This window comes from Maniola hyperantus, chromosome 26, assembly GCF_902806685.2.
Source record: "Maniola hyperantus chromosome 26, iAphHyp1.2, whole genome shotgun sequence".
Taxonomy (NCBI): Eukaryota; Metazoa; Arthropoda; class Insecta; order Lepidoptera; family Nymphalidae; genus Maniola; species Maniola hyperantus.
This window is the reverse complement of record NC_048561.1, coordinates 3,446,111-3,474,036: the sequence shown is the minus strand read 5'-3', so window position 1 is coordinate 3,474,036 and position 27,926 is coordinate 3,446,111. Positions and strand designations below refer to the sequence as shown.

The window sequence follows — 27,926 nt, the reverse complement described above, 5'->3', positions numbered from 1 at the left end:
AGGCAAAAAATTTCGGAATTCCCACGGGATAGGGAATAAAGAGGATTTATCTTTTCTCTGGGCGAAGCCTCAGACGTTCGCTAGTGGGTAAGAAAATAAAACGGCTATTTGATGTTTCTATTTTCGTATACATATTATATAAACTAGAAAGAGTACGTGCTGTTGTCGTACCCCGCGGCCGCCATCTCCTGCTGCACCCAGCTGTACAAGTGCGGCACGTTGACGTAGACCCCCGGCACGTCCTTCTTGCCGCACTCTAAACCGTACGCTACCATCCCTACCACCGCGTACCGTGTCTTGCCGTTTCGATGCTGAAAAATACAAAAAAATCAGAAAGGAACAATAGAAAAACAAAAAAATCTCCCCCGACTAAGGGATGATTTACGCTAACACGTCGTGGCGGGCATGAGGCGCGGATTCAAAACATCACGAACGTTTTATATAAAGCAGTTCAGATTTGTAACCCGTTTAGCAATGACGTAGAGACACGAATGGTGACTTGTAGAGGTGTTATGAATGTCGTGTGGTTCATCAACCACTAAGTATCAACTCACCCCTATAGGACACACGAGTGAGGAGCCGCCGTCTCCCTGGCAAGTGTCGACGTGCTCCTCTCCCCCCGCGCAAGTCAGCGACTCGTGCAGCACGAACTTGGGGATGTGACGGAACCGGGTGTTGGTGTGCAGTTGGGTTTCGCAAGTCTTGTGTTCCACTAGAGGCAACTTGATCTGAAAAAGGGGTAAAGCGATTTTAATACTAGGTATACCTACATTCAAAAATAGGGTAGGTATTCATTTTCAGAGGTTCTTGCTGATTCTCAATCTCAATTTCAATTTCTTTATTGCAAATTCTATACAAGGTAGAGTATGGATAAGAGTATGGATTTGGGTGTAGCAACTTGGTCTGAAATAGTAGACTATAGTAGGGAGACCCTTTCCACTGTGTGGAGGATCTGACCTTCTTCAGTATATTGACCTATCCGTCTGGATGTCTTTCCCCCAGCCTATACTTACCATTCTACAGATGGTATAGACTGGGGGTCCCTGTCTAGGGACATGGAAGCAGTGTCAATGAGGGCAGCTTCTTACCTTCTTCAATATATTGACGTACTCATCAGTCTGGATGTCTTTCCCCCAGCCCATACTAAAGCAAGAGGCGCGGTCGGGCATGACGCTGGACAAGCAGGCAATGCCAATGTGTGGAGGCTCTTACCTTCTTCAATATATTGGCGTACCTACTCATCAGTCTGGATGTCTTTCCTCCAGCCTATACTGTAGAACTGTGTCAGAATTAAGGTTCTGACAATGCTACAGTAGGTATAGACTGGGGGTCCCTGTGTAGGGACAGGGAAGCAGTGGGCAGCTCCTTACCTTTTTCAATATATTGACGTACTCATCAGTCTGGATGTCTTTCCCCCAGCCCATACTAAAGCAAGTGGCGCGGTCGGGCATGACGCTGGACAAGCAGGCAATGCCAATGTGTGGAGCCTTCGCCAGGTCGAAGGGTGACTTTAGGAATATGAGCGCGATGTCGTTGTAGACCGAGGCTGTGGACAGAAACAAGATTTTATACTTTGCGTTTCAACCAAAGAGTCACTAATAAGTATTTGAAATGCGAAATCCAGTGACTGTGAAGAAATTTGATAAAGAGAGCTTTCATCCTGTAAATCAACTAACGGGGCTTCATGTAACCATGAAAGCAAATGAATAAATAAATCATAAATCATAAATCAAAATTGGAACATATAGGCTACACCGGCATATCATTTTTGAATTTCCACGGGATTTTCAAAAACCTAAATCAATTTACACAGATTTTTTGGAGGTGTCCGGACCGATTTGCAAATTTTTTTAGTGAACAGAAAAAGTTTCCGTGTTGGTCCCATAAAAATTTGTAGATCCAACTCCTTAATCCTAATGCTGCAGGGGGCATTGTCCGCCTAAATTATCAAGATTCAGAAAAAGATGACAGTAAATTAATATTGTAAGTACCAAGCAATGACTTCATGCTTGGATTCCAAGTCACAACTCTTGAATCCTGATGATGTAGGGTACAATACTCCTAATCTATAGTGATTCAGGAACTGCGAATGATGCAATATTATTTGAGGTACCAAGCATAGACAACATCATTGTATTTCGGATCCCAACTCCTCAATCCTGATGTTGCAAGCCGTGAACTCCTAAGCCGTCGGGATTCGGGAATTTCTGATGGTGAATTGATATTTAAGGTGTCAAGCAACGGCTTCATGATTACACTCCAAGACTGAACTCCTCAAACCTGATGATGCAGGGTACAGAACTGCTCCTTGTCGGTCTGCGTGTCCCACTCGCCGGCGCGGCATTTAGGGTATAACTTACTTCGGAAGAAGTCTGGATGCGAGACGAACCTGTCCGCGTCCCGCTCTTGTATCTTGTACTGCTCCTTGTCGGTCTGCGTGTCCCACTCGCCGGCGCGGCATTTCAGCTGCAAAATAATCATCATCATGATCAACCTATCGCCGGCTGACTACAGAGCACGGCGGGGTGATTACGTATCTCGCGACAGACTTGCGACAGGCGTAAATTTTGCGATCATTGCTGTCAAAACAGAAGGCAGAGGATCGTGTGAAACATATGTCCAGCAGTGGACGCAAATAGGCTGATTGATATATTGATTGATTGATGTAGGTACAAGTACCCAGTCATTATCATCATCATCATTATTTACCGATAGACGTCCAATGCTGAACTTGACTCTTGTAGGACTTCCACACGCCACGTTCTTGCGCCGCCGCCATTTGAACGTTTGATGTCATCTGTCCAACTGGAGGGTCTTCCAACACTGCGCTTTATTATGCGAGGTCGCCATTCAAGCACCTTGGGGCCCGATATCTATCGTTTTTTCGAACTATGTGCCCCGCCCATTGCCACTTCAGCTTCGCAAAGCTATTTCGGCTATTCTGGTTCTACTACGGATCTCTTCTATTTCTGATTTGATCACGTAGAGAAACTCCAAGCATAGCTCTCTCCATCGCTCGCTGAGTGGGTAAGAGCTTTCTTATAGACCCATAATTAGCGATCATGTCTCGTATCCATAAATGTCTAGGGGGTGCGACGAATGTGAAAACGTACACTGCGGAATCAACTTCCTTCGGCGGTGTTCCCACTTGATTTCAACATAGGGTTATTCAAGGGGCGGACCAACAAATTCCGGAAAGACCGGCAACGCATCGGCAGTTCCTCTGGTGCTGCAAATGTTCATGGGCGGTGGTAATCACTTAACATCACCTAGATAACCTGCCTGCTTGTTTGCTCGCTATTTTTATTAAAAAAAAATACGGCTATGAAAGTTTACCTCTTCGGGTTGGACTTGAAGCAGTTTATGGTAAGCGGTGATCACGACGGATGGGTGGATGAGGGAGCCGCCTCCGATGTAGTCGTTCTGGACCCATACGCTTGTTCCTGTTTTCCTGGAAAATAATTTAGATGGGCACATTGTGAACCTTATCCTGCCAAAGTGTGTCAAGAATAAAATGCAATTTTTTTATGTTTTCATTGGAATAGTGTTAGAAATCACGTCATGCATTGCCAGACACTTAGGGCGAGGCCACAACACTGCGACATCACATCGCAAAAACGATGCCGCATCGCATTGCGATGATTGACGCAAAGCAAAAATTTCATCGCTTACGGCATCGTACGTGAAAACTCTGGCCATCAATTTATAGTGAACCATGGATCGCACTACACGTGTCCTACTTCTACTTGCGTTAAGATGCATCAAGAAGAACACACACAGCACAGAATGGTACACAGAGAGGTGTGGACACCGACTGAACGGGAATACGTCGTCGCATCGCTAGTTTGTATGGTGCGGCACCGCATAGGAAATTTACACAGTGCATTGTACGACGTTGTATATTTTTACGATCCGAGGTCGCATCGCAGTGTTGTGGTGAGACCTTAGGCTTAAAGTCGGTGTCCACACCTCTTTGTGTGCCATTCTGTGCGGTCTGTGTTTTCTTGATGCGTTTTAACGCAAGTAGAAGTAGGATACGTGTTGTGCGGGCCATGGCTCACTAGAAATTCATGGTCAGAGTTTTCTAGTACGATGCCGTAAGCGATGTTGCGTTGCGTCAATGCATCACATTGCGATGCGGCATCGTTTTTGCGATGCGATGTCGCACAGTAGTGTTATGGCCTCGCCTTTAGTGTCGTGGCAACCGCCTGCCAGACACTCAAGACATTAAAGCTTAAGGGTGTCTCGCGGTCTGTTATTTTACGGCTTCACTCACTTCAACAGCGCCACCATCCAGGGGAAGTCCCCATAGTTGGCGTACACCCCTCGATCAGCGACGTCCTGGGAGGCCGGCTGGAACACGAACAGCTCTGGGCTGTTCCAGCCACACTCTCTGTTGGCAGAGGTTGATGGAGCTGAAATAGATAGGTCGTCATCATCATCATCATCGTAATCAACCCATCGCTGGCTCACTACAGAGCACTATCTCAGTACCAAATTTCGTTAAAATCGGTTGAACGGTTGAGCCGTGAAAAGCTAGCAGACAGACACACACTCTTTCGCATTTATAATATTAGTATGGAAGTATGGATTGATCACTTGAAAAGAGCAACCGCCGAGTTTCTTGCTGGTTCTTCACGATAGGAACGGCATTCCGAACCAGTGGTAAATTAAACTAGTTGACGATTTAAAACCACTTGTAATAAGTCTACTTGAATAAAAATATATTCTATTATATTCTATTCTTTGATGTACCTTCATGTTGAGGCCCTTCCATTTCCTTAAAAGGTTTTGACACTGGCGGCGAGGTCTGATTGGGTTTGTGGGTAGGCATTAGCGATGACGTCGGTCGTTCAGAGACACCGTCCTCTTCGCTCGATGTTACGCGATCATTCAGCTGACAGCAAATGTCCAGGTAATGGGGGCAACTCCTGCCTGCCCTGTACACCATAATAAATACAGTATACGGTGTGTAACCAGAACGCCAGCAAAAACTTAGCGTTATTGTTATCTAAATATATAAAAGGAAAAGGTGACTGACTTATTGACGTGATTTTTTGTATGGGTATAGATAAAGACCTGGAGAGTGACATAGGCTACTTTTTATCCCGGAAAATTAAAGAGTTCCCACGGGATTTTTAAAAACCTAATTCCACGCGGACAAAGTCGCGGGTATCAGCTAGTGAATAATAAAAAAGGTGACTGATTGACTGAATGACTAACTGGTTGACTGACTGATCTATCAACGCACAGCTCAAACTACTGGACGGATCGAGCTGAAATTGGGCATGCAGAAAGCTATTATGACGTAGGCATCCATCCGCTAAGAAAGGATTTTTGAAAATTCAACCCCTAAGGGGGTGAAATAGGGGTTTGAAATTTGTGTAGTCCACGCGGACGAAGTCGCGAGCATAAGCTAGTCTAAATATATAAAAGGAAAAGGTGACTGACTGATCTATCAACGCACAGCTCAAACTACTGGACGGATCGGGCTGAAATTTGGCATGCAGATAGCTATTATGACGTAGGCATCCGCTAAGAAAGGATTTTTGAAAACTCAACTCCTAAGGGGGTGAAATAGGGGTTTGAAATTTGTGTAGTTCACGCGGACGAAGTCACGGGAATAAGCTAGTACTATGTAAATACAATCCAATACTAATAACAATAACGTCTGCCTTCTAATCGGAGGTCGGGGGTTCGATCCCGGGCACGCACCTCTAACTTTTCGGAGCTATGTGCGTTTTAATTAATTAAATATCACTTGCTTTAACGGTGAAGGAAAACATCGTGAGGAAACCTGCATGCCTGAGAGTTTTCCATGATGTTCTCAAAGGTGTGTAAAGTCTACCAATCCGCAAATCCGGAGTATAAACTCGCTTATGATCGATAACTTTCCTATAACGGAGATGTTTACAAAATACCTAATAATATGACGCTTTGATCAAGATTTTGTAGTTCCACGTTGGCAAAGCCGTGGGGTGAATACCGAGCAGAGCACGATAGACAGTGAAAGTGCTTAGTGCACGTCACAAGTCTATTTTTTTATTTATTTATTCAGATACAAGTTAGCCCTTGACTGCAATCTCACCTGATGGTAAGTGATGATGCAGTCTAAGATGATAGCGGGCTAACCTGGAAGGGATATGGCAGTTTTTATTAAACCCGTACCCCTTTGGTTTCTACACGGCATCGTACCGGAACGCTAAATCGCTTGGCGGCACGCCTTTGCCGGTAGGGTGGTAACTAGCCACGGCCGAAGTCTGCCACCAGACCAGACCAGAAATTTAGAAATTATAAAATTCCAAACCCCTGCCAGGAATCGAACCCGGGACCTCCCACTAATAAGACCACAGCGCTCACGACTGCGCCAGGGAGGTCGTCAAGACATTTAGGTTGTGGCAGTGTTTCCATATGTAAATCGAGAATTACCGTGTTGAAGGGTTAAAATTACGGTGTTTCTAGATTAAATTACTGTGGATTAGCTAAAAGAATACCGTGTAAATTACCGTGTCATTTTTAAAAGAAAAAAGTCACGAATTTGCTTTTTAATCAATTATTAATATTATTCTGAATCCGACTCTCCTAGCACAGCAATATCTTTTTCATATACGGATTTATTCATATTAATATTTTGTTAAATCTGATTAATTTTACATTTCACTCCTTCCTAATTGCTTGAATAAGGACGAAAATAGATTGCTGAGATTTGATGCTTAAACCCAGAGCAAGAGAAATGCTGCCATTACGAAATATGCTAACGTGACAGATTCGTACTCGTATTACGCAGTATATTATGAATTTTTTACGTGATTTTTGTATTACGATGACACGGGTCAAGGTAATGGCATGTTTACCTTGACGGTAGATTAGGACTGAATTACGGTGCATCTACGGTAATTACCTTGTACATGGAAACACTGGGTTGTGGGCATGCCCATCGTGCCCACAACGGTGGATGCGCGCTTGGTGTGACGTGCGGGTGTGCGGGGCGTACCCCCGCCGCATACCCCGCCCGCCATCCCGACCTGTCGCGTCCTATACGCACCTTATATCGATGAGGTTGGTGCCATCTCCGATGACCTTGCGCGTGCTCTGGTCGCACTGGTAGTACAGTACACAAACGCCCGACTCGCCCTTCTCAGTTTCACATGACTTTTCTACAAATTGACATGATTGTTTAGTTAATGAGGAGCTTTCCAGGCAACGTTCGAGAAAATTTTGATAGATGGCGCTAAATACTACCACCACTAAAGATGAAAAATAATACATATATCTATATGATCAATGCTTTAAATTTTTAAATTTAAATCGGATGCGAAATTAATTAATTACTTACTTCTATTATAGTTCACAGATTTTGTGGGGAAGAAACGTAAAGAAAATTGCAGTGCACGCTAGCTCTTTACTCTTCATCTATAGTTTGGATTGACACGACCTAAACATTAAAGCATTAGATCATATAGATTTACGTATTATATTTTTTCATCTTTAGTGGTGGTACAATTCAGCGCCATCTATGAAAATTTTCTCGAACGTTGCCTGGAAACCACCTCATTGAAATGTTAGGTAGTCAGTCAATTTTAGGTAACATCTATTTAGATGTTACCTAACATTTATAAAAGGAAAAGGTCACTGACTGACGACTGATCTATCAACGCACAGCCTAAACTACTCGACGGATCCGACTGAAATTTGGCATACAGATGACGTAGGCATCCGCTAAGAAAGGATCACGACCATCAAGATCCAGGAACCAAGAAGAACCAAGAAGGTCACGGCCATCTTCTAGTAATAATATAAACTAGCTTATGCTCGCGACTTCGTCCGCGTGGACTACACAAATTTCAAACCTCTATTTCACCCTTAGGGGTTGAATTTTCAAAAATCCTTTCTTAGCGGATGCCTACGTCATAATAGCTATTTCAGCCCGATCCGTCCAGTAGTTTGAGGTGTGCATTGATAGATCAGTTAGTCAGTCAGTCACCTTTCATTTTGTATATTTAGATAGTATGGGTTACGTAGAGATTATTTATTTTATTTTATTTATTTATTTTATATCTTATTAGAACGGCAGTGCCACTTACACTAACTAACTAGATGATTAATAATAAATTTAAATACAAATAAAGGTACAAGAAAAAAGACATAAAATACAAAACGATAAAAGATCAAAGAATTTTGAATATGTACGCTGAGAACATTGAATGACATATTCATGCAATGCTCTCAGCGTACTTCAGTAACTCCCGAACCAGTATTATAGACCCATCATTAAATGGGTCCCATTGAGCATTATTGTCCAAAAGCGCGTTGAACGATGCTAATGAACGGGGTATAGGTGACATAGATCTAGCAACAGTGCGATGATGTGGGACCACGAAAAGTTTGTTTTTTCGTGGACGAAGATTACTATTGGATTCAGGGACACGTATGCGACACAGTTGGTCATGAAGTTCTGGAGCATTAACATCTCCTCGCAAAATTTGACACATAATTTTCAGTTGATCGCAAATGCGTCTGACCTCCAGGGAGTTGAAACCTAAGCAACCTAATAGAAATTTGGTTGGATATAGGAAAGGGTAATATCCATAGCAACGTTTATACAGGTATCTTAGGAAGGCCTTTTGTACTTTTTCTAATATAAGTCCGTACTTTGCCTCGTACGGATGCCAGACACAGGTGCTTGTTTCGAGCTTGCTTCGGACTAAGGCGTAATATGGTAATCGTATTACCAAAGGACTATGGAACTCCCGAGAGTTGCGAGTAAGGTACTTGCCCCCAGCAGGAGTGGTGTACTTGCTCACAGCAGGAGTCGTACTTGCAATGTCGAACTTGTTAGAAGTTTCCGCTGGTCTGCTCAACGATGTATCTTGGATATCTGTAATATGACGTGATGAACTTTACACGTAAACTTTAACTTCAGAGCCTCAATAGCTCAACGGATAAAGGAGTGGACTGAAAACCGAAAGGTCGACGGTTCAAACCCCGCCCGTTGCACTATTGTCGTACCTACTCCTAGCACAAGCCTGACGCTTAGTTGGAGAGGAAAGGGGAATATTACTCATTAACCATGGCTAATATTCTTTTTAAAGAAAGAAAAAAAAATGCCGGTGCACGGATCTGCCTGGTCCGGTTTTTGATGCACCGGAATAATTATTAGTAATGTAATATTTAGAATAGTATAGAATAGAATAGAATTTATTTTATTCAAGTAGACTTATTACAAGTGCTTTTGCATCGTTAACAATAATGCCACTGGTTCGGAATGCCATTTAAAATGTATCTTTAATCTATAACATAAAAATGAATCACTAAATGTGTTGGTCATCGCAAATCTCGAGAACAGCTGAACCGATTTCGCTAATTCTTTTTTTATAATATTCCTTGAAGTACGAGGATGGTTCTTACGGAGAGAACAATTTTAAAAATTTGAATCGACTGTTAGGCGGAACGAAGTTCGCCGGGGCAGCTAGTTTTAAATAAATAATGAATAACCTGATATAACCTAATATAGTCTGACTAGCTTATGCCCGCGACTTCGTCCGCGTGGACTCCACAAATTTCAAACCCCTATTTCACCCCCTTAGGGGTTGAATTTTCAAAAATCCTTTCTTAGCGGATGCCTACGTCATAATAGCTATCTGCATGCCAAATTTCAGCCCGATCCGTCCAGTAGTTTGAGCTGTGCGTTGATAGATCAGTCAGTCAGTCAGTCAGTCAGTCAGTCAGTCAGTCAGTCAGTCAGTCACCCTTTCCTTTTATATATTTAGATTTTTATTTCCGTGGAATTCTGACGTTTCTTAATGTTACCAGAGATAAAACAATTCCCACAAAGAAGAAAACTTTAAATATTGTACATAGGTAAATTTAAGTATATACCTACATAAATCAATTGCCGCATGTATGTAAGATCATCACTTCAGAAGAAATCAACCGATTTGGCCGATTTTTTGTTGTTTTCGTAAAGAACAAGGTTTTTTTGAAATAAATTCTTTAAAAATCCTGAATCATAATCTAAGCGTGTACTTTTAGGCACATCAAGATGATTAAAATTAAAAGGAACTAAAAATAAACTTGTTCAAGATCCTCAAGTCCTCAAATCAACCGATCCCATTGCTGCCAGTTTCCACTTTCCACTGTTAAAGATTGCACCCTATTAGAGTGCGAAGTTATGTCTTGGGGCTTTTTATATTGATAGGAATTTAATGTAATTTGGGGTAAAATCGAACTTCACACTGTTTTTCATACAAATAACTCCCCTGATGTATAAAAAAACCGGCCAAGTGCGAGTCAGGCTCGCGCAATGAGGGTTCCGTACTACAGTCGTATTTTTTCGACATTTTGCGCGATAATTCAAAAACTATGATGCATAAAAATAAATAAAAATCCGTTTTACAATGTACAGGTGAAGACCTTTCATATGATACCCCACTTGATATAGTCACTCACTTCGAAAGTTGAAAATACTAATTATTAGTTCATGACATCAATTTTTTTTTTTGTGTGATCTAACCCTAAATTCACGGTTTTCAGATATTTCCCCAAATGTCAGCTATAAGATCTACCTACCTGCCAAATTTCATGGTTCTAGGTCAACGGGAAGTACCCTGTAGGTTTCTTGACAGACAGACAGACAGACAGACAGACAACAAAGTGATCGTATAAGGGTTCCGTTTTTCCTTTTGAGGTACGGAACCCTAAAAATGAGAACGTCAGAATTCCACCGAATTAAAAATCAGAGTATAGTACAAAAATTGTACTTACTGACGTTAGATGGATCCAAATTAACTGCACTCGTTCCCTTTTTTTTGATTCCAGTATTTTTTTCCGGTTGTACCAAATCGCTGACCCATTTCACAATATCGTCCACGGTTTCTACGGAAAAACAATGTTCATCATCATCATCATCATCAACCAATAGACGTCCACAGCTGGACATAGGTCTCTTGTAGGGACTTCCACAGTCCACACGCCACGGTCTTGCGCCGCTTGGATCCAGCGGCTCCCTGCGACTCGTCTGATGTCGTCCGTCCACCTAGTATTTCCGTTATTGTAAAACAATGTTATTAATTACTAACTGACCCGCGACTTCGTTCGCGTGGATTTCGGTTTTTAAAAAATCCCATGGGAACTCTTTGATTTTCCGGGATAAAAAGTAGCCTATGTCACTCTCCAGGTCTTTATATATACCCATGCAAAAAAACACGGCAATCCGTTGCACCGTTGCGACGTGATTGAAGGACAAACCAACAAACCAATAAACCAATAAACCAACAAACCAATAAACCAACAAACCAATAAACCAACAAACCAATAAACCAACAAACCAATAAACCAACAAACAAACACACTTTCGCATTTATAATAAGGGTACTGATTACTAACTGATGCCCGCGACTTCGTTCGCCTGGATTTCGGTTTTTTAAAAATCCCATGGGAACTCTTTGATTTTCCGGGATAAAAAGTAGCCTATGTCACTCTCCAGGTCTTTATAATATATACCCATGCAAAAAAAACACGGCAATCCGTTGCACCGTTGCGACGTGATTGAAGGACAAACCAACAAACATTGTGTTGTGTGTGTTGTTTCGGATTGACTATGCTGCGTAGGTATTATAATATTAATTACTAGCTGATGCCCGCGACTTCGTTCGCGTGGATTTCGGTTTTTAAAAAATCCCATGGGAACTCTTTGATTTTCCGGGATAAAAGTAGCCTATGTCACTCTCCAGCAGGGCGATTGTCTAAAACCTGCATCAATCATTATTACAATCTCAATTTTTCTGATTGGCTGAATATGTGCGATTCTTGTTGCAACAATGCATTGTGGCCAATAGTGAGCGAGCATTAACCAATCAGAGATGATTGCAATCGTGACATTGTAGCTGTCAAACAACCGCGGTAGAGCCATGGTCTTTGACTATACCCATGCAAAAAATCACATTGATCCGTTGCGACGTGATTGAAGGACAAACCAACAAATCAACAAACCAACAAACAAACACACTTTCGCATTTATAATAAGGGTACTGATTGTTATTAGGGTCGAGATAGCAATCAGGGTGGGGACGCCCCGTACACCCGCACAGCCCCCGCGCTAACCCGGTGCGGGCTAGCGCGGGTAACGGGCGGATGTGCGGTGCATGCCCCCGCCTCATACCCCGATTGCCATCTCGACTTGTCACGTACAATACATATATGTCTCAGATATTAGGTACATGCCTGTTGTCTGTGCTACTTGATTCCAGTCAACACCATTTTGGTTATTTCCATTATTTTGTGGGAAAGTGTTCATGATCCATTCCAGCGTCTTATCGTCTGTGTTGTCATTCGCCTGGGCCTTCACGTGACAAGTGGTCACTAGAACTATTATTACGTATCTGGGGAAACAAATATTACCCAGTTAAAAGTGAAACCAGATAAAGTGAAAAAACCTTATAGACTAGCTGTGATAGCCTAGTGGTTAGGACGTCCGCCTTCTAATCGGAGGTCGGGGGTTCGATCCCGGGCACGCACCTCTAGCTTTTCGGAGTTTTAATTAACTTTTAATTAATTAAATATCACTCGCTTTAACGGTAAAGGAAAACATCGTGAGGAAACCTGCATGCCTGAGAGTTCTCTATATAATGGTCTCAAAGGTGTGCGAAGTCTACCAATCCGCACATGGCCAGCGTGGTAGACTACGGCCAAAACCCTTCTCACTCTGAGAGGAGAGTGCTCTGTAGTGAGCCGGTTATGGGTTGATGACTAGCTTATGCTTACGACCCCTTGAACGTATTTTGAACCCCTATTTCAACCCCTTAAGGGTTGAATTTTCAAAAATCTTTTTTTAGCGGATGCCTACATCATAATAGCTATCTGCATGCCAAATTTCACCCCGATCCGTCCAGTAGTTTGAGCTGTGCGTTGATAGATCACTCGGTCAGTCAGTCAGCCAGTCACCTTTTCATTGTATATAGGGTAAACATACCGGTTATCGGCCATTTAAGCGGTTTGTCGACTTCAGAGTTGATTTCTATCATAATGCTGTATTCCAAGACTTTGAAAAAAAAAAAAACCATTTCATCCTACATTAGTCTAGTTTCATAAAACCTAACGTTTATAGACGTATCAGTAATACTTAATTTTTAAAAAAATGTTATTCGTAAAAATAGCAAATATACCGGCTATCGGCCTTTTCACTCAGTTATCGCCCACCAGTTTACTGTTTATCGGCCACCAAATTTACGGTAGAAAAACTAATCTTATTCAATAGTTCATAGGGTGTATAATTAAAATTGTATAAATGTATAACAAACAATAAGTAAATTCACAAAAAGCGGTATATTTTTATTCTCTTCTACGACTAAAAAGTACAATAAGATTAAAATTTCGATTCAAAATAGCTACTTTTTGCTTGAGCATCAATAAAAATCTCCATACAAAATAAAATCAAACATAACATAAAATTGTATGCCAAGATTAAGGGGAACTAAAATAGGCACCAATACCATTAATAAAACAAACAAATGATTCACAAACATTAAAAGAATTCTTATATAAAGTAAACATTTTAAAAAATCAACACAAAGTTAAATTAGGTAAATTACTTAATCAGTCTATCTATCGGTCAGCCTCAGCCAGTATTGTTATTGAAAGTCTTGCAAACTTCTCTTCTTCACACAACATACATTCATATGGTGCGGTAGCTGCTTGAACGTATGATAAATTCTTTAGTTTCGTGCATTTTAGGTGATACCAACGAATGCATTGATCACAGCCAATATTCATTTCGCCCTCTTCTTCGGTGTCACTTATAAGGTCAAGATCACAAGAACCACATTTAACGCGGGATTGAGTTTCTTCTACTATCTTTTTCTTCATCTATTTTGGTTGTGGTTATCTTTTCTCTTTAGCTCTCTTTCAAGCTTTCTTTTCTTAATTTGGTTTTCTTTGTCCTGTTTCGCTTTTTCTTTTTTTTCATAGTATTGTTGCCAAGCTTTAGATGTTATATCACTCGGAAACTGATTCGATGTACGAGTTCCTTTGTTTTTAGTGATGAAATCAGGAAATTTCAGGTGTTTTTAAATGGATCATCTATAAGAGTTTGTGAGAGCTTGTGTTTCTGGAGTTGGTGCTATTAATATGTTTTCTGTGACTATTATTTTACTGATAGGTATTTCCTGATTTATTGTTCGAAGATTCTGTAGAATGTATCGATTGTTTTTCTGCTAACGTAATAAAATCATTATCGGGTTGTCCAATTGCATTAACATAATCAATTTTCAACGCAGAAGAAACTATATTCATGTCAGATATTTTCCTAGCCTCTGTATTACCATAACTTATAATAATGGGTGAGTTCTTTTCAGTATGAGCCTTTTTAGTACATTTTTGTTGTTTATCTGGTGAAACATCCAAAGACCTGTTTACGAGGACATGATCGTGATCTATACCTGCAAATGTAATATTCATCCTGATATTTTCTCTTTGATCCTGGTACTTTTTAGATTCTTTAGCTTCTAGATTTGTATGTATTTCCGGATGGGGATCTTTGATCTTAGCTCAGGGACCGTTTTAATTTGGACTACATGCATCATGGGGCTTTCATCTCCCTCCCTTATTAATTTCAAATGGCCGAGAGAAGGGTTTGGTTTTTATTAACCAGTAAACCAGTAGTATTGAGCGGCCGATAACCATCGGCCGCTCAATATTTCAAATGGCCGGAAACAGATCAAATTTTACTAATTTTCGGCCGTCCTTTATTTCAAATGGCCGAAGATGGGTTTGGTTTTTACTGGTTAACGGCCGCTCAACTTTCGGTATTTTCGAAGATCATATCTTTGAAAATATGAGGCATACTGACGGCCTGAATCTAGTTGTAAATTCACAAAATTCTAGCTGTTCACAAATATAATGGAATCTATGTTGGTGAATTTAAGGTTTCCGCAATAAAAGAAAAGAAAAATAACGTAAATAAACCAGTTTTGCGACCACCCGGACGGAAAGTAGATTTTGAAATTAATCGTTAACGTATTATCCGACCACCAAAAATATCGCAAATTATGAAAAGTTTGATGAGATTGGGCACTTAAATATTTAAATTAAACATGCTAAATATACACAAACCTAAGCAATGACCAATAAACCACCAATAACACTTAAAACTTACATTTCAAAATCAATCAACGTGCTATTTTTTTCGCTAAATTTGATACACGTATACACACCAAATTTTGAAATGGTAACTGAGGGCTCAGTTCAAAAAATTCGAGGTCATGCCGTTGGATTGCGAATCGTGAAGTTCATCCGGATCGAATAGCGCAAAATTAAAAAGGAGAGGCGTATATCATTGCCTATTATTCAAAATAACGTGCGAAGTGGCCGAAAAGGGGTAGTGGCCGGCAAACCGGTATGTTTACCCTATTATTTAGGCTTGCTTATGCTCGCGACTTCGTCCGCGTGGACTACAAAATTTCAAAACCCTATTTCACCCCCTTAGGAGTTGAATTTTCAAAAATCCTTTCTTAGCGGATGCCTACGTCATAATAGCTATCTGCATGCCAAATTTCACCCCGATCCGTCCAGTAGTTTGAGCTGTGCGTTTATAGATCAGTCAGTCAGTCAGTCAGCCAGTCACCTTTTCATTTTATATATTTAGATAACTATAACTTTTTCCCGTGACTTCGCATTTATTCCGCGTAGGTATAGTGGAAAATCGGTGAAAGAATTTTTAGAAGGGATCATTAGTTCCGGAGAAACCCCTAGGTACAAAGTCACAAACTTTACCACATAATATTAGTTATAGGTTTAGAATATAGTACCTAGTATTCAGAATAACTCACCTTAACATTTTAAAAACACACAAATAAACTTAAAATAAGTATAAAACCCACAAACTTATAGATAGGTACTTAAATAAAACAAAAAAATGTAAAAAGGATGCGCGCGCGTCGACCGCGCTTACGGCACTAAAGTATAAATAAACTAAAAACTTATTTTTATCATCTAACAGTACGAGGAAAACTTTAAAATAGCCTTCAACTTAATGCAGACTAGGGTTGTAAGTTGCGAGATGATTATATTTATCGATAAAAGCTATGTGGAAGTTACCACGATATTGATAAACTGCGAAGGGTCACTGGAAGAGATCTTACAGTGACCCTATTGATAAGTGCTTCCGTCTTATCTTTTCTTTTTACCCGATTAGGGCAAAGCCAAAAGAAAGTGTTATGATTTTGGCAGTATAACAGCCGTACTCAGAGTCGCTTAATCGTTACTTAAGTTTACTTAAAACGAAACAAAGCTATATCTCTCACATAAATCTGTCTCGTTTTAACTCAATGGCACCGATTCCTTTGTCTTACTCTAAACTAAATTTAGAGTATCTGCATCCTTTTCTTTTTACTTATGCTAAAAAAAGGAACGGAACATGACTTTCACATTTAAAGACTCTAAATTTTAGTGCACAATACAAATTTAAACAGTAGGTTCGCGACTGCGTGCTTAAATCACGGGTTTTACCATCTAAAAATTAAATTTAGAAATGTCAAACTGCTTCTGTCCTTTTCATATTACAATAGTAAGAAGAGGGTGCGAATACTCTAAAATTAGGTTGTGCTTAGAATCGGTGCCAATGTTAAATAACGCTTAGCGACTCTGAGTACGGCTGTTAGTATGTTTGTATTCACACCGCGTTCAACGCATCCACACGATGCGTTTCCGTTGCGTAGTTGCGGCGCTGCATTTGAGTGTTGCCACACGGGGCACTGCGTCACAACTGGTTTGCCGCTCCGGCAAAAAATATGGCATTGCCGTTTTCGGACGGATTAGTCCAGTCAGTCAGCTTTTTATAGATGCCGCTGACGATTCAAAAATACTTGTAAACAGTTTAATTAAATAAAAAATATTTTTATTTTATTTTTTCATTTTATATATTTAGATTTATACTCATTCAATCATGGTAACGTCGATAAAAAGCCTTACTTCCATACTAACATTATAAATGCAAGTGTGTGCCTGTTTGTCTGTCTGTCTGCTAGCTTTTCACGGCCCATCTGTTTAAGTGATTTTGACGAAATTATATTATAGAGATACCTAGCTTGCATCCCAGGGGCTTGATGGGCTAATTTTGATATGATATCGGAAAATCAAAGAGTTCCCGCGTGATTTCTAAAATTCACGCGGGCGAAGGCGCGGGCTTTATCTCGTATTAATAATACGTAATTTATTCGTTTAAGGTAAACCCAATTGCATAATAAGTTTTACCGTAAGCGTAAACAGCGTGTGGGTTTTTTTTAAATAGAGATAGCGAGCAAACGAGCAGATGGGTCACTTAATGTTAAGTGATTACCGCCGCCCACGAACATTTGCAGCACAAGCGCCGATGCATTGCCGGCCTTTTAGGAATTTGTTGGTCCGCCCCATAGAGCAGAAACAAAGTTTCTGCTCTATGCTCCGCCCCTTGAAAACCCCCATGTTGTAATCTAGTGGGAACACCGCCGATGGGAGTTGGTTCCACAGTTTGCATGTTTGCATGTTGCATGGTTTTGCTATAGAATATAGATAAGCCGTAGATTATTAGGGTTCCGTAGTCCATACCCGAAGAATGCCTATAATTATTGCCATATAATATTATGCATATAATTATTTATTATTATGATATATCTGCTCTCACGCCCGTGTACAAGATAAATATAAAACTAAAAAGATTATGTAATACACTTACATACATAAAAATAGATAAACTGGCATTATAGGTATATACATATAGGTATATATCTTTCTGTGTATACATATAATAATAACTAAGGATTCTTTTATTCATTCCAATTACAACCTATTCCACTTCTTGGATTTGACTCGCTCCAGCAATGCACAGGGATGCAATGGCTTGTGTAGTATGGTATAATAACATTGTAAATTGAAAAATTAAAAAGAGCAACCGCCGAGTTTCTTGCTGGTTCTTCTCGGTCGGAACGGCATTCCGAACCAGTGGTAAATTAAAACTACCCGACTATTCAAAAGCACTGGTAAAAAGTTTACTTGAATAAAACATTCTATTCTATATTCTATTCCATTCTTAATAAGCCTTACTCACAACCTTCAATGGGAAGCTGGAAGAGATCTGTTTAGAGATAAGCATTTCCATTTTCCAATGTAACTTAATTTATTATTACTTACTCTGTTACTATAATTTTGGTGCATGGAAAATAAAAATAAAATCACTACCCCTATTAAAAATGTGAAAGTGCGTTTGTTTGTTGGTTTGTCCTTCAATCACGTCGCAACGGATCGACGTGATTTTTTTGCATGGGTATAGTTTACTTGGAGAGGGACATAGGCTACTTTTTATCCCGGAAAATCAAAGAGTTCCCACGGGATTTTAAAAAAACCTAATTCCACGCGGATGAAGTCGCGGGCATCAGCTAGTAAATGAATAAATAAAAAAGTTGGTCGATCTTTCAAGTAGCTACCTAACGGGATCTTCTTTATACATTTGCATTATCACTTGACCTCCATGACTATGTATATTTGTAACATACGCAATTATTGTGAATATTATAACATCATCTAGTGATGTTCAAGTGTTGTATTCATATTCTATCGACATCGATTAAAATTACAACTTATAAAACGTTAACGATCAGTATTCACCTAATTCACACTGAATTAGGTGAATACTGATCGTTAACGTTTAATATCGTTTGTAAAATATGTTAGTGAAATTGTTTTAACTAAAACAAAATCTGAGCAAAGTCAAAGTACGCTCTATAGATCTCACTCAGCCTATGTCAAGGGTATATTCTTTATAATGTCTTTCATTGGCACCGATTCTAACTAAGCACAACCTAATTTTAGAGTATTCGCACCCTCTTCTTACTATTGTAATATGAAAAGGACAGAAGCAGTTTTACATTTCTAAATTTAATTTTTAGATGGTAAAACCCGTGATTTTAGCACGCACTCGCGAACCTACTGTTTAAATTTGTATTGTGCACTAAAATTTAGAGTCTTTAAATGTGAAAGTCATGTTCCGTTCCTTTTTTTAGCATAAGTAAAAAGAAAAGGATGCAGATACTCTAAATTTAGTTTAGAGAGAGACTAGAATCGGCGCCAGCGTTAATTTTGTACACCACTTCACACTTGCACTAACTACTCTTACTCTACTCTCAGCAATACTCTAGAGTCTAGGTACCATTCTATATACGTGGGCATGACTTTTAGAGTAAGTAAATCTGGCTAGCTTAAATTTAATCATAACATTTTCATTTTGATTTAAACTTTTTCGTACCAAAAAAGTGTAACAATCAGAATTATCTCAATGAGAGATCTCTACCAGATTTTAAAAACTACACAAAATAAAGGTAAAGTTTATCGATATCGATAAAATGATGTAAGCACATCACTAGTGAAGTTGAATCATTTTATTTTCCTTGTTTGAGTCAAGAAATCAACAGTCCGGTTGGTATGTACCGACGGACTGGTCGCGATCTAGAATTTTAGTTTTTTTTTATTTAATTAATTTTGTGTTGCGAAAATGAGGTGAGTTTTATCTCTATCAGTTATCTCGTTCTGTCTCTTATTTCTCACTAGCTGATTCCCGCGACTTTGTCCCCGTGGACTACACAAATTTCAAACCCCTATTCTAAAGGGGTTGAATTTTTCCATTAAAAAATACGACAATAGATGTTCAGAATTGCGATTCATCCTTAAATTCTTTATTACAATATGATATTATTATAGCCCATTGGAACAGTTCATTTTTATGTTTAACTAGCGACCCGCCCCGGCTTCGCATGGGTGTAACGTAGATACTAATGTGGTGTCATTGAGGTGTCCATTGCCTCGGAAACTCTCAAATGAGAGGATTTTTTTCCGACCTAATTCACATTACTTCAATTTCTCTAGGGATCTCTAATTTTTTGAGAATTAAAGTATAGCTATAAACCTTCCTCTTGAATCACTCTATCTATTGGTGAAAACCGCATTAAAATCCGTTGCGTAGTTTAAAAGATCTACGCGTTCATACATACATACAGACGTGGGAAGCGACTTTATTTTATATTATGTAGAGAAGAAGAGATGTAGAGATACCGGATTTGATAGCAATGATCGCGAGATTTACGTCTGTCGCAAGCCTGTCGCGAGATACTTAATCACCCCGCGGGTCTTCGATTTAAAAGGCCCGGGCGCCAGGCTTTTAAATTCGCTAATGCCTTACAGGTTACATGCTCTTGCACTTCTGGTGGTTCTGGCATGCAGCAGTGCCAGGAGCCAGGAACCACTGGACCCTGAGGAAGAGAAAGCCATCGAGTGGTTGACACAGCTGTACAATAAGGACGTAGGTGTACCCAAAACCAGCTCGCAGCCGATCGACAACCGGTTCAATGAAGAGGCCTTCCTGTCACCCACACCTACAAAAAGTAACAGTAAGTGCAGGGCTGTATGGTTCAGCATCATCATCATTATGACGTAGTGATGACTAGACATAGGTAATGATGACTTCTTTGCCGTAATACAGAAGAAGTCATCATCATTGCTGACAAGTATAAGTCCCGCAAATTAGAACCATGTCTCATTAACATCATTTTGACGTCAGCCGAAATAAAAATATAGGTACCAGGGCCGTCTTTACCCGTGGGTTCAAGGGGTGCGGTGCACCCGGGCGCAGAGTCCTAGAGGGGCCCAAGCCGAAGCCGAGCGGTACCGAAAAGGAAACAAATATATATGCCTCCCATGGGCAATATTGTGAAAAATTTCTCGCTTCGCTCGCGCTTTATCAATTTCTGAGTGCCTAGATTTAATTTTCAGGGGTGCCGAAAAAGACACAAATATGCACCTCCCTTGAGCGATAATTAAACAAAAATTTGCGCTCGCTTTGCTCGCGCTTTCTAAGGTTTTGAGTACCTAGATTTTACTTATTTTCCGAGACATTTTTCTATTTAAATAATAAATAATTACGCGCTCGCTTTGCTCGCGCTTATATTGTGTGTAGTGCGTGACTGGTCGATATGGCACTCGGGCTGGGGACGCCGCGCACGATCCCTGATTTGATCCCGTAGAGATATTTTTAAAGGAATTTGGTTTAATAAAATATTATTAATTTCCAGAGGCAAAATCCTGCACTACCGACGCTCAAGAAATGGGTGTTTGTGCCAAAGCTTCCAGCTGTAGCAAAGAAGCTGAGAAGTTAGATGATAGCTCTTCAAACTTTATATTGAGGTACGTATGGCTATGATTTGGAATACTCTTCCGCGATATGTCATCATCATCATCATCATCATGATCAACCCATCACCGGCTCACTACAGATCGCGGGTCTCCTCTCAGAGTGAGAAGGGTTTTGGCCATAGTCTACCACGCTGGCCATGTGCGGATTGGTAGACTTCACACACCTTTGAGACACATTATGGAGAACTCTCAGGCATGCAGGTTTCCTCACGATATTTTCCTTCACCGTTAAAACAAGTGCTATTTAATTAATTAACGCGATATGTGTTTCCTACCAATTACAACCCGGGTATCTTTAAAACAAGAGTGAATAGGCATCTTCTAGGTAAACGCGTCCCATCTTAGGCCACATCATCACTTTCCATCAGGTGTGATTGTGGTCAAGCGTATAGGTACCTATAATGAATAATGAAAAAAATAAAAACTACCTATTTAATTCAGTAGGGCTGACCGAGTTGAAACAAAACGGTATTTGAAAACTAGTCAAATCAGTAACTTTTTTAACTCAAAACGAGAGCTTAGTATATGCGAGATTCTATGAAATACTGGAATGTGACGTCACATCATAATGACGTACTTTTTTAGTTTACTTATTCGATAATTTAAAATGGTTATTACACTTGAAACTAACAAAGGGCGTGGATTTTACGTATTTTGGAAGACCCTCTACTATTTAATAATCATTAAGAAATAATTTATTTTTGATGTACCTAGTCAAATATTCAATTATATCGGTGATTTCTCGGGTTAGGTATACGGGACTAAGTTATATAAGTCCCGCAAATTGCTATTGCGCTGGAACCATGTCTCAATAACATCGAAGTGACGTCATTTTCACGTCAGCCGAAATAAAATATACCATCAGCTCCAAATTTCAGTCTAGCGCTGACGTCACTAAAATGGCTGTCACGCGCATTAGCAAAATACCTTCGAATCTTTTATAAGTAAAATGTAGGTACATTTTTCAGGGAAGGTAATCCATGCCATTTCCTGGAAACCTGTTGTCCTGTCACCCAGCTCCTGGCAAAGCCCAGGAAACCCGAGGCCATCAAGGATGTTAGCTGCGGATACAGCAACCCTGGCGCAAGCGTGTTCCGGGAGAAGGTGGGCAGCTCCAAAAGCGGTTATGCGGACTATGGGGAGTTCCCCTGGATGGTCGCTTTGCTCAAAACTGGGTGAGTAAAGAATACGGGAAGAATACTTATAAATAACTACATGACGCCCGTGACTTCGTCCGCGTGGATTTAGGTTTTTAAAATCCCGTGGGAATCCCCCTTTGGTTTTCAGGAATAAAAAGTAGCCTATGTCCTTCACCACCGCCACACGTTTGCAAGCTATCCCTGTACCAAATATCGTCAAAATCGGTTGAACGGCTGGGCCGTGAAAGGCTAGCAGACAGACAAACAGACACACTCATTCTCATTTATAATATTAGTATGGATAATAGTTAATCCATTATGAGCGCAAACTCGCCGATAAACTGATGTGCTATTTGGCGAGATAGAAAGATGTAAGACGTGTAAAATAAAATAAATAAAAATAAAAATAGCTTTATTTTCTCCTTACAATATTTTCCTTATTACCAATACAGTGCATAATTAATAAAAATAAAAAATAAAAGAATTATTAGTAGGTTAGTAACTATGTTTCTTATTATTCTTAAATAACTATGTTAGTATAATGGGTTTCATTGTAAGGACCGCCTAGGGCGGTAAAAGCCTCCTCCATTAGAAAGATAGAAAGATGTAAGACGTGTGCATTATAATAAATAAATTAAAAAAAGGAAGTCTTTTTTTTAAATAGAGATAGCGAGGGTCACCTGATGTTAAGTGATTACCGCCGCCTATGAACATTTGCAGCACCAGAGGAACCGCCGATGCGTTGCCGAACTTTTAGGAATTTGTTGGTCCGCCTCTTGAATAACCCCATGTTGTAATCTAGTGGGCTTTTGGTTCATTGTACAATTTTTTTCTGTCTATAGCGCAGCCGGCTGGGTGGATGAGAATTATCTCGGAGGCGGCACAATCATCCACCCGTCCGTCGTGATGACCGTCGCACACAAGGTCGACACTCTCAAACCAGAAGAGGTAACCCTTCGAACCTACTTACTGCTATCCTATCTTTTTTTTTTAAATTCAGATACAAGTTAGCACTTGACTGCAATCTTACCTGGTGGTCAGTGATGAAGCAGTCTAAGATGATAGCGGGCTAACCTGGAAGGGGTATGGCAGTTTTTATTAAACCCGTACCCCTCTGGTTTCTACACGGCATCGTACCGGAACGCTAAATCGCTTGGCGGCACGGCTTTGCCGGTAGGGTGGTAACTAGCCACGGCCGAAGCCTCCCACCAGACCAGACCAGAAATTCAGAAATTATAAAATTCCAAACCCCTGCCAGGAATCGAACCCGGGACCTCCCACTATTAAGACCACAGCGCGCACCACTGCGCCAGGGAGGTCGTCAAATCTACTTCTCTAATCAATCTACTGACAGATTAGAGAAGTAAGTAATATCTACTACAAACCGATGTCGTTTCAATCGACATACCTAATCCATGGCTGAACGAAGGTCTCTCACAAGGATCTCGACAGAAAATGGACATTTGCATAAGTAGGCCACTCGGAGTCATAGGTTATAGGCATTGACCCGAGATTTGCACGCTATACATTGCGGGTTTTTAAAAGGGCCGATTATAAGATAATCGGCCGTTTTAAAAGTCGGCGAACTCCACCACTCCACCTCCACTAACTACAAAATGAGGCAATTAGTTATTGTTTTGTTGTGTTGTTTCGGATTGACTATGCTGCGTAGGCCTTACTGGCCGCTACAGCGTCGCCGGGGGGGTGGCGAGCGCGAAGCTCCGCCTGCAGGGTTAGCATGGGCGGGGATATAATTTTCTCCCCGGGGAAAGGATAAAATCTTTATCCCCTCCGACAGCTTTATCCACTCTCCGAGCATGGGCTCACGGGTGGATATAATTATCCACAGTGAATAAAACGGGGGACTTTTCGGTTTTTGGATCTTTTCCTTTACCTTTATTGGGTCAATGGTAATTGGTATTTGGGACCTATGTTGAGTTTATGTTGGGGTTCCCAACCATATTCCAAACATAACCCAAACACAACCCAAACATAGCACAAACACAACCCAAACATAACCCAAACACAACCCAAACATAACCTAAACCCAACAGGTACCGCGAGACATGTTTTGATTTTTTAAGTTCTATGAGAATAAACTTAAACCCACGTCTAATGTCGAGGATAAAATTGTCCCCGAATTAGGGATAAACTTCTCCTCTCCCCTGTTGCCGTGCTTTGAGAGGTGGACAAGTAAATTTTATCCCTCGTCAGTGGATATAATTGGGGGGATAATTTTTTTGTCTCCTGCCCATGCTAGGGGGGCTGGAGGTCAGCCCTAGGGCTCGAAGAAATAATTCGAGAGGTCGGGGGGCAACGTCCTCCTAAGGGCGCCTCCTGTGAGGCTCGGACCACGGCTTAGGATAACGTTGGGATGGGTGGAGTTGTTGGTCTACTGGTTAGTCCGTACGCCCCCGAGGCCGTGGCGTGGGTCCACGTCCGGGTGACGTTAGAAATCGGGGACCTCGTCTTCGCCGGCGAAGACGCTGTGGTGAGGTTGTATTGTGTAGCCCTACAAGATAGGGAGCATTGTCGGTCATGATTTGATCGTCGGGAATAAATTAGTTATTAGTATTGGATTGTGTTTAAATAGTATAACAATAACGCTAAGTTTTTGCTAGCGTTCTGCCCCCCAATTGTGTAAGAATAACCATTTCATGGCTATCGCAATCGTCAAGAAATTCTGCCCTTTGATTGGTTGATTCGCTGTTTACATTTTTTCACAGCCAATCAAAGCGCAGAATTCTTGACGATTGCGATAGCCATGAAATGGTTATTCTTACACAATTGGGGGGCTGGTTCTGTATTTTTGCAGCTGAAGTGCCGCGCCGGCGAGTGGGACACACAGAGCGAGTACGAGGCGTACACCCACCAAGACAGGAGCGTCGACAAGATCATCGTTCACGAGGAATTCTTTAGAAGTAAGACCATTTCATATTTAGCCTGTACCTAAAAAGCTGTGATAGCCTAGTGGTTAGGACGTCCGTCTTCTAATCGGAGGTCGGGGGTTCGATCCCAGGCACGCACTTCAAACTTTTCGGAGTTATGTGCGTTTTAATTAATTAAATATCACTTGCTTTACCGTTAAAGCAAGTGATACTTAGGAAGGAAACCTGCATGCCTGAGAGTTTTCCATAATGTTCTCAAAGGTGTGTGAAGTTTACCAATCCGCACATGGCCAGCGTGGTAGACTATGGCCAAAACCCTTCTCACTCTGAGAGGAGACCCGTGCTTTGTAGTGAGCCGGTGATGGGTTGATCATGATGATGATATTTAGCCTAAGGGCGTTTGTGCACTCATCCGTATTCGGTTCGTATCCGTGATTCTTAGAAGTGGCCGTCATACAAATACATTCGATTCGTATTTTTTTCACGGATCCGTCAAATTACGGATAAGTGCACGAAGACCCTAAGGGCGTTTGTGCACTCATCCGTATACGGTTCGTATCCGTGATTCTTAGAAGTGGCCGTCATATAAATACGTACATACGGTTCGTATTTTTTTCACGGATCCGTCAAATTACGGATAAGTGCTCGAAGACCCTTAGGGCGTTTGTTCACTTATCCGTAATTCGGCTTCGTAGGGCATTGTCTCTGTCATACATACCTATGTGACGTTTTGTCGGTCTCAACGACAGAGACTCTCTACGAAACTGCTATCTCTTTCTAAAGGCCGATGTACAATATTTCCTGCCAGGTACTGGAATCGTATTTGTATTGTCATATTTGCAGTCCACGTCCACAATAACATCGCGCTCCTGATACTGAAGAAGCCGTTCATCAAGGAGCCTCACGTGGGGGTGGCCTGCCTCAGCCTCGCGCTGCCACCCCCCGGGACTGTCTGCTACAGCATGGGCTGGGGGGAGGACTTTACTAAGAGTGCCAAGTACGCCAACTTGCTCAAAAAGGTAGGACAACTCATTCACATTTTCTCTTGTCTTCCCTTTGACGCCAATAGTTGCTTGTTGGTGCTTATACAACGTTAGTTTTACCATATGCAAAACCTGAAAGTAGTTTGTTCAGAATCAGTAACCTAGAATCGATTGCAATCATTTTTACTGTGGGTTATATTTTGATCAAATAGTACTTTAAAGTCCTGCAAGCTTGGACACCTAGTTGAATGACCGCATGCACCAGCTGATTCGAGCCGCGCGAGCGAGAGCGCGCACGATCAACGCCAGCTGTCTCGTTCGCTCACAGCCGCTCGCTTGAGGTGACCATGTTTTTGCGGGACAACGACTCAACACAACAACTTATTTAGTTTTTAAAAAAAAATTATATTTATTCTTTATGTAAAACTATTCGATACATGTTTCGGTTTTTGCGTATACTAAAACGACCGTTGTATAAAAGTCCTTGTGCAGTGGTAAATTATTATGTCGATTCAAAAGAACTTGTAAAAGTTTATCTAGGTAGAAAGAAAGAAAGAGAAAACGTTTATTTTGTAAGTTGTGCCACACACCACTTTATACCATAGTGTATAAATAGGGTTGACCCTTCCTCCACTTGAGCATATTTTTTTTTTTAATTTTTCAGATAACGTTGCCCCTAGTAAGCGGCGACGATTGTCAGAGACGGTATCGCAATACGAGGTTAGGGTCAAGGTATACCCTGCACCGCTCTCTCACCTGTGCGGGCGGGGAGGCCCTGGTCGACACTTGTATCGGGGACGGGGGGTCGTCCCTCGTCTGTCCTGTAGGGGTGAGTGCTTTGTTCTGACTACTCATTTCTTCATCTAGATCATATAGATATATGGGGTTATTTAGCGCCATCTATGAGAATTTTATCGAACGTTGCCCTGAAACTTCCTCATCAACTTGATTTTGTTGTTTAGAACCCCGGCGATCTGCGGTACGCCGTAGTCGGCATGGTGGCGTATGGACTTGAATGCGGTACGGAGAATGTCCCTGGAGTTTATGTGAAGGTAGGTACCTATACTTATTTATTTTCTAATACATATTTTTATTATTATCTATATTATCTACTAGCTGATGCCCGCGACTTCGTTCGCGTGGAATTAGGTTTTAAAAATCCCAACGGAAAATACAAGAGTGGGAACTCTTGGATTTTTCGGGATAAAAAGTAGCCTATGTCACTCTCCAGGTCTTTATCTATACCCGTGCAAAAATCACGTCAATCCGTTGCACCGTGGCGACGTGATTGGGCTATCGGGAATAGGCTTTCTTTTTGTGTTGTTTCGGATTGACGGGGGGGGGGGGTTGCATAGGCTTTCGAGATCTTTCTTTATAAATAGTGTTTTCCCAGGTGCCAGAGCTGTACGACTGGGTGGGGACACAGATGGCCCGCGAGGGGTTCAACAGGAGCACCTACGACGTGGGCACAGAAGCACAGTTCAAGCTCAGAAGTTAAACGTACTGTCATAGAAATTACAATTAAAATACCTTTTATAGAATTCTTTTTTTAATTCAGTATAATTAACCCTTCCAATAACTATAGTCGACGCATTTTAAACTGAGTCGTCGAGTTATCTGTCTGTTTCGCTCGCACTTACCTACGATCTGCTGTCCACCGTAACTGTCTCCTCTGTCCTCAGCTGTCTCCGAGTACCGCCGTA

The 27,926-nt window shown here is 41.0% G+C and overlaps 2 protein-coding genes across 4 annotated transcripts; one reads left to right on the top strand and one right to left on the bottom strand.

Annotated features, from left to right (window-relative positions):
• Positions 1–103: 103 nt before the first annotated feature.
• Positions 104–15,973, bottom strand: LOC117994096 (phenoloxidase-activating factor 2-like). 2 transcript variants are annotated; one of them, XM_069507528.1, is made up of 12 exons: positions 15,825–15,973; positions 12,223–12,380; positions 10,765–10,875; positions 8,777–8,878; positions 7,046–7,157; positions 4,756–4,940; positions 4,277–4,415; positions 3,337–3,451; positions 2,361–2,466; positions 1,371–1,546; positions 555–728; positions 104–311 (listed from the first exon to the last, which is right to left on the bottom strand). In XM_069507528.1, exons 1-12 carry the CDS (start codon positions 15,830–15,832, stop codon positions 144–146), a joined length of 1,554 nt encoding a protein of 517 aa, XP_069363629.1. In that variant the 5' UTR covers positions 15,833–15,973; the 3' UTR covers positions 104–143. The 2 variants fall into 2 exon arrangements, with proteins under 2 accessions (XP_069363629.1, XP_069363630.1); XM_069507529.1 differs by lacking the exon at positions 8,777–8,878.
• LOC117994199 (phenoloxidase-activating factor 2-like) lies at positions 14,948–27,764 on the top strand. Of its 2 annotated transcripts, XM_069507548.1 has the most exons (10): positions 19,426–19,524; positions 20,206–20,411; positions 21,093–21,204; positions 22,182–22,388; positions 23,195–23,300; positions 25,168–25,273; positions 26,084–26,259; positions 26,888–27,052; positions 27,186–27,275; positions 27,617–27,764. In XM_069507548.1, the coding sequence occupies exons 1-10, from the start codon at positions 19,520–19,522 to the stop codon at positions 27,719–27,721; spliced, it is 1,278 nt and encodes a 425-aa protein (XP_069363649.1). In that variant the 5' UTR covers positions 19,426–19,519; the 3' UTR covers positions 27,722–27,764. The 2 variants fall into 2 exon arrangements, with proteins under 2 accessions (XP_034837976.1, XP_069363649.1); XM_034982085.2 differs by lacking the exons at positions 19,426–19,524; positions 20,206–20,411 and adding an exon at positions 14,948–14,951 and having other exon boundaries at positions 21,095–21,204.
• Positions 27,765–27,926: the final 162 nt, after the last annotated feature.

Bases quoted from the DNA above. Each gene is read 5' to 3' on its own strand.
- LOC117994096 (XM_069507528.1), bottom strand. The intron at 4,941-7,045 runs GTGCGTATAGGA...TATGGTGTACAG, and splicing joins ACCAACCTCATCGATATAAG to GGCAGGCAGGAGTTGCCCCC. The intron at 312-554 runs GTGAGTTGATAC...TGTATTTTTCAG, and splicing joins CACTCGTGTGTCCTATAGGG to CATCGAAACGGCAAGACACG.
- LOC117994199 (XM_069507548.1), top strand. The intron at 25,274-26,083 runs GTAAGACCATTT...TCATATTTGCAG, and splicing joins TCACGAGGAATTCTTTAGAA to TCCACGTCCACAATAACATC. The intron at 26,260-26,887 runs GTAGGACAACTC...TTAATTTTTCAG, and splicing joins ACGCCAACTTGCTCAAAAAG to ATAACGTTGCCCCTAGTAAG.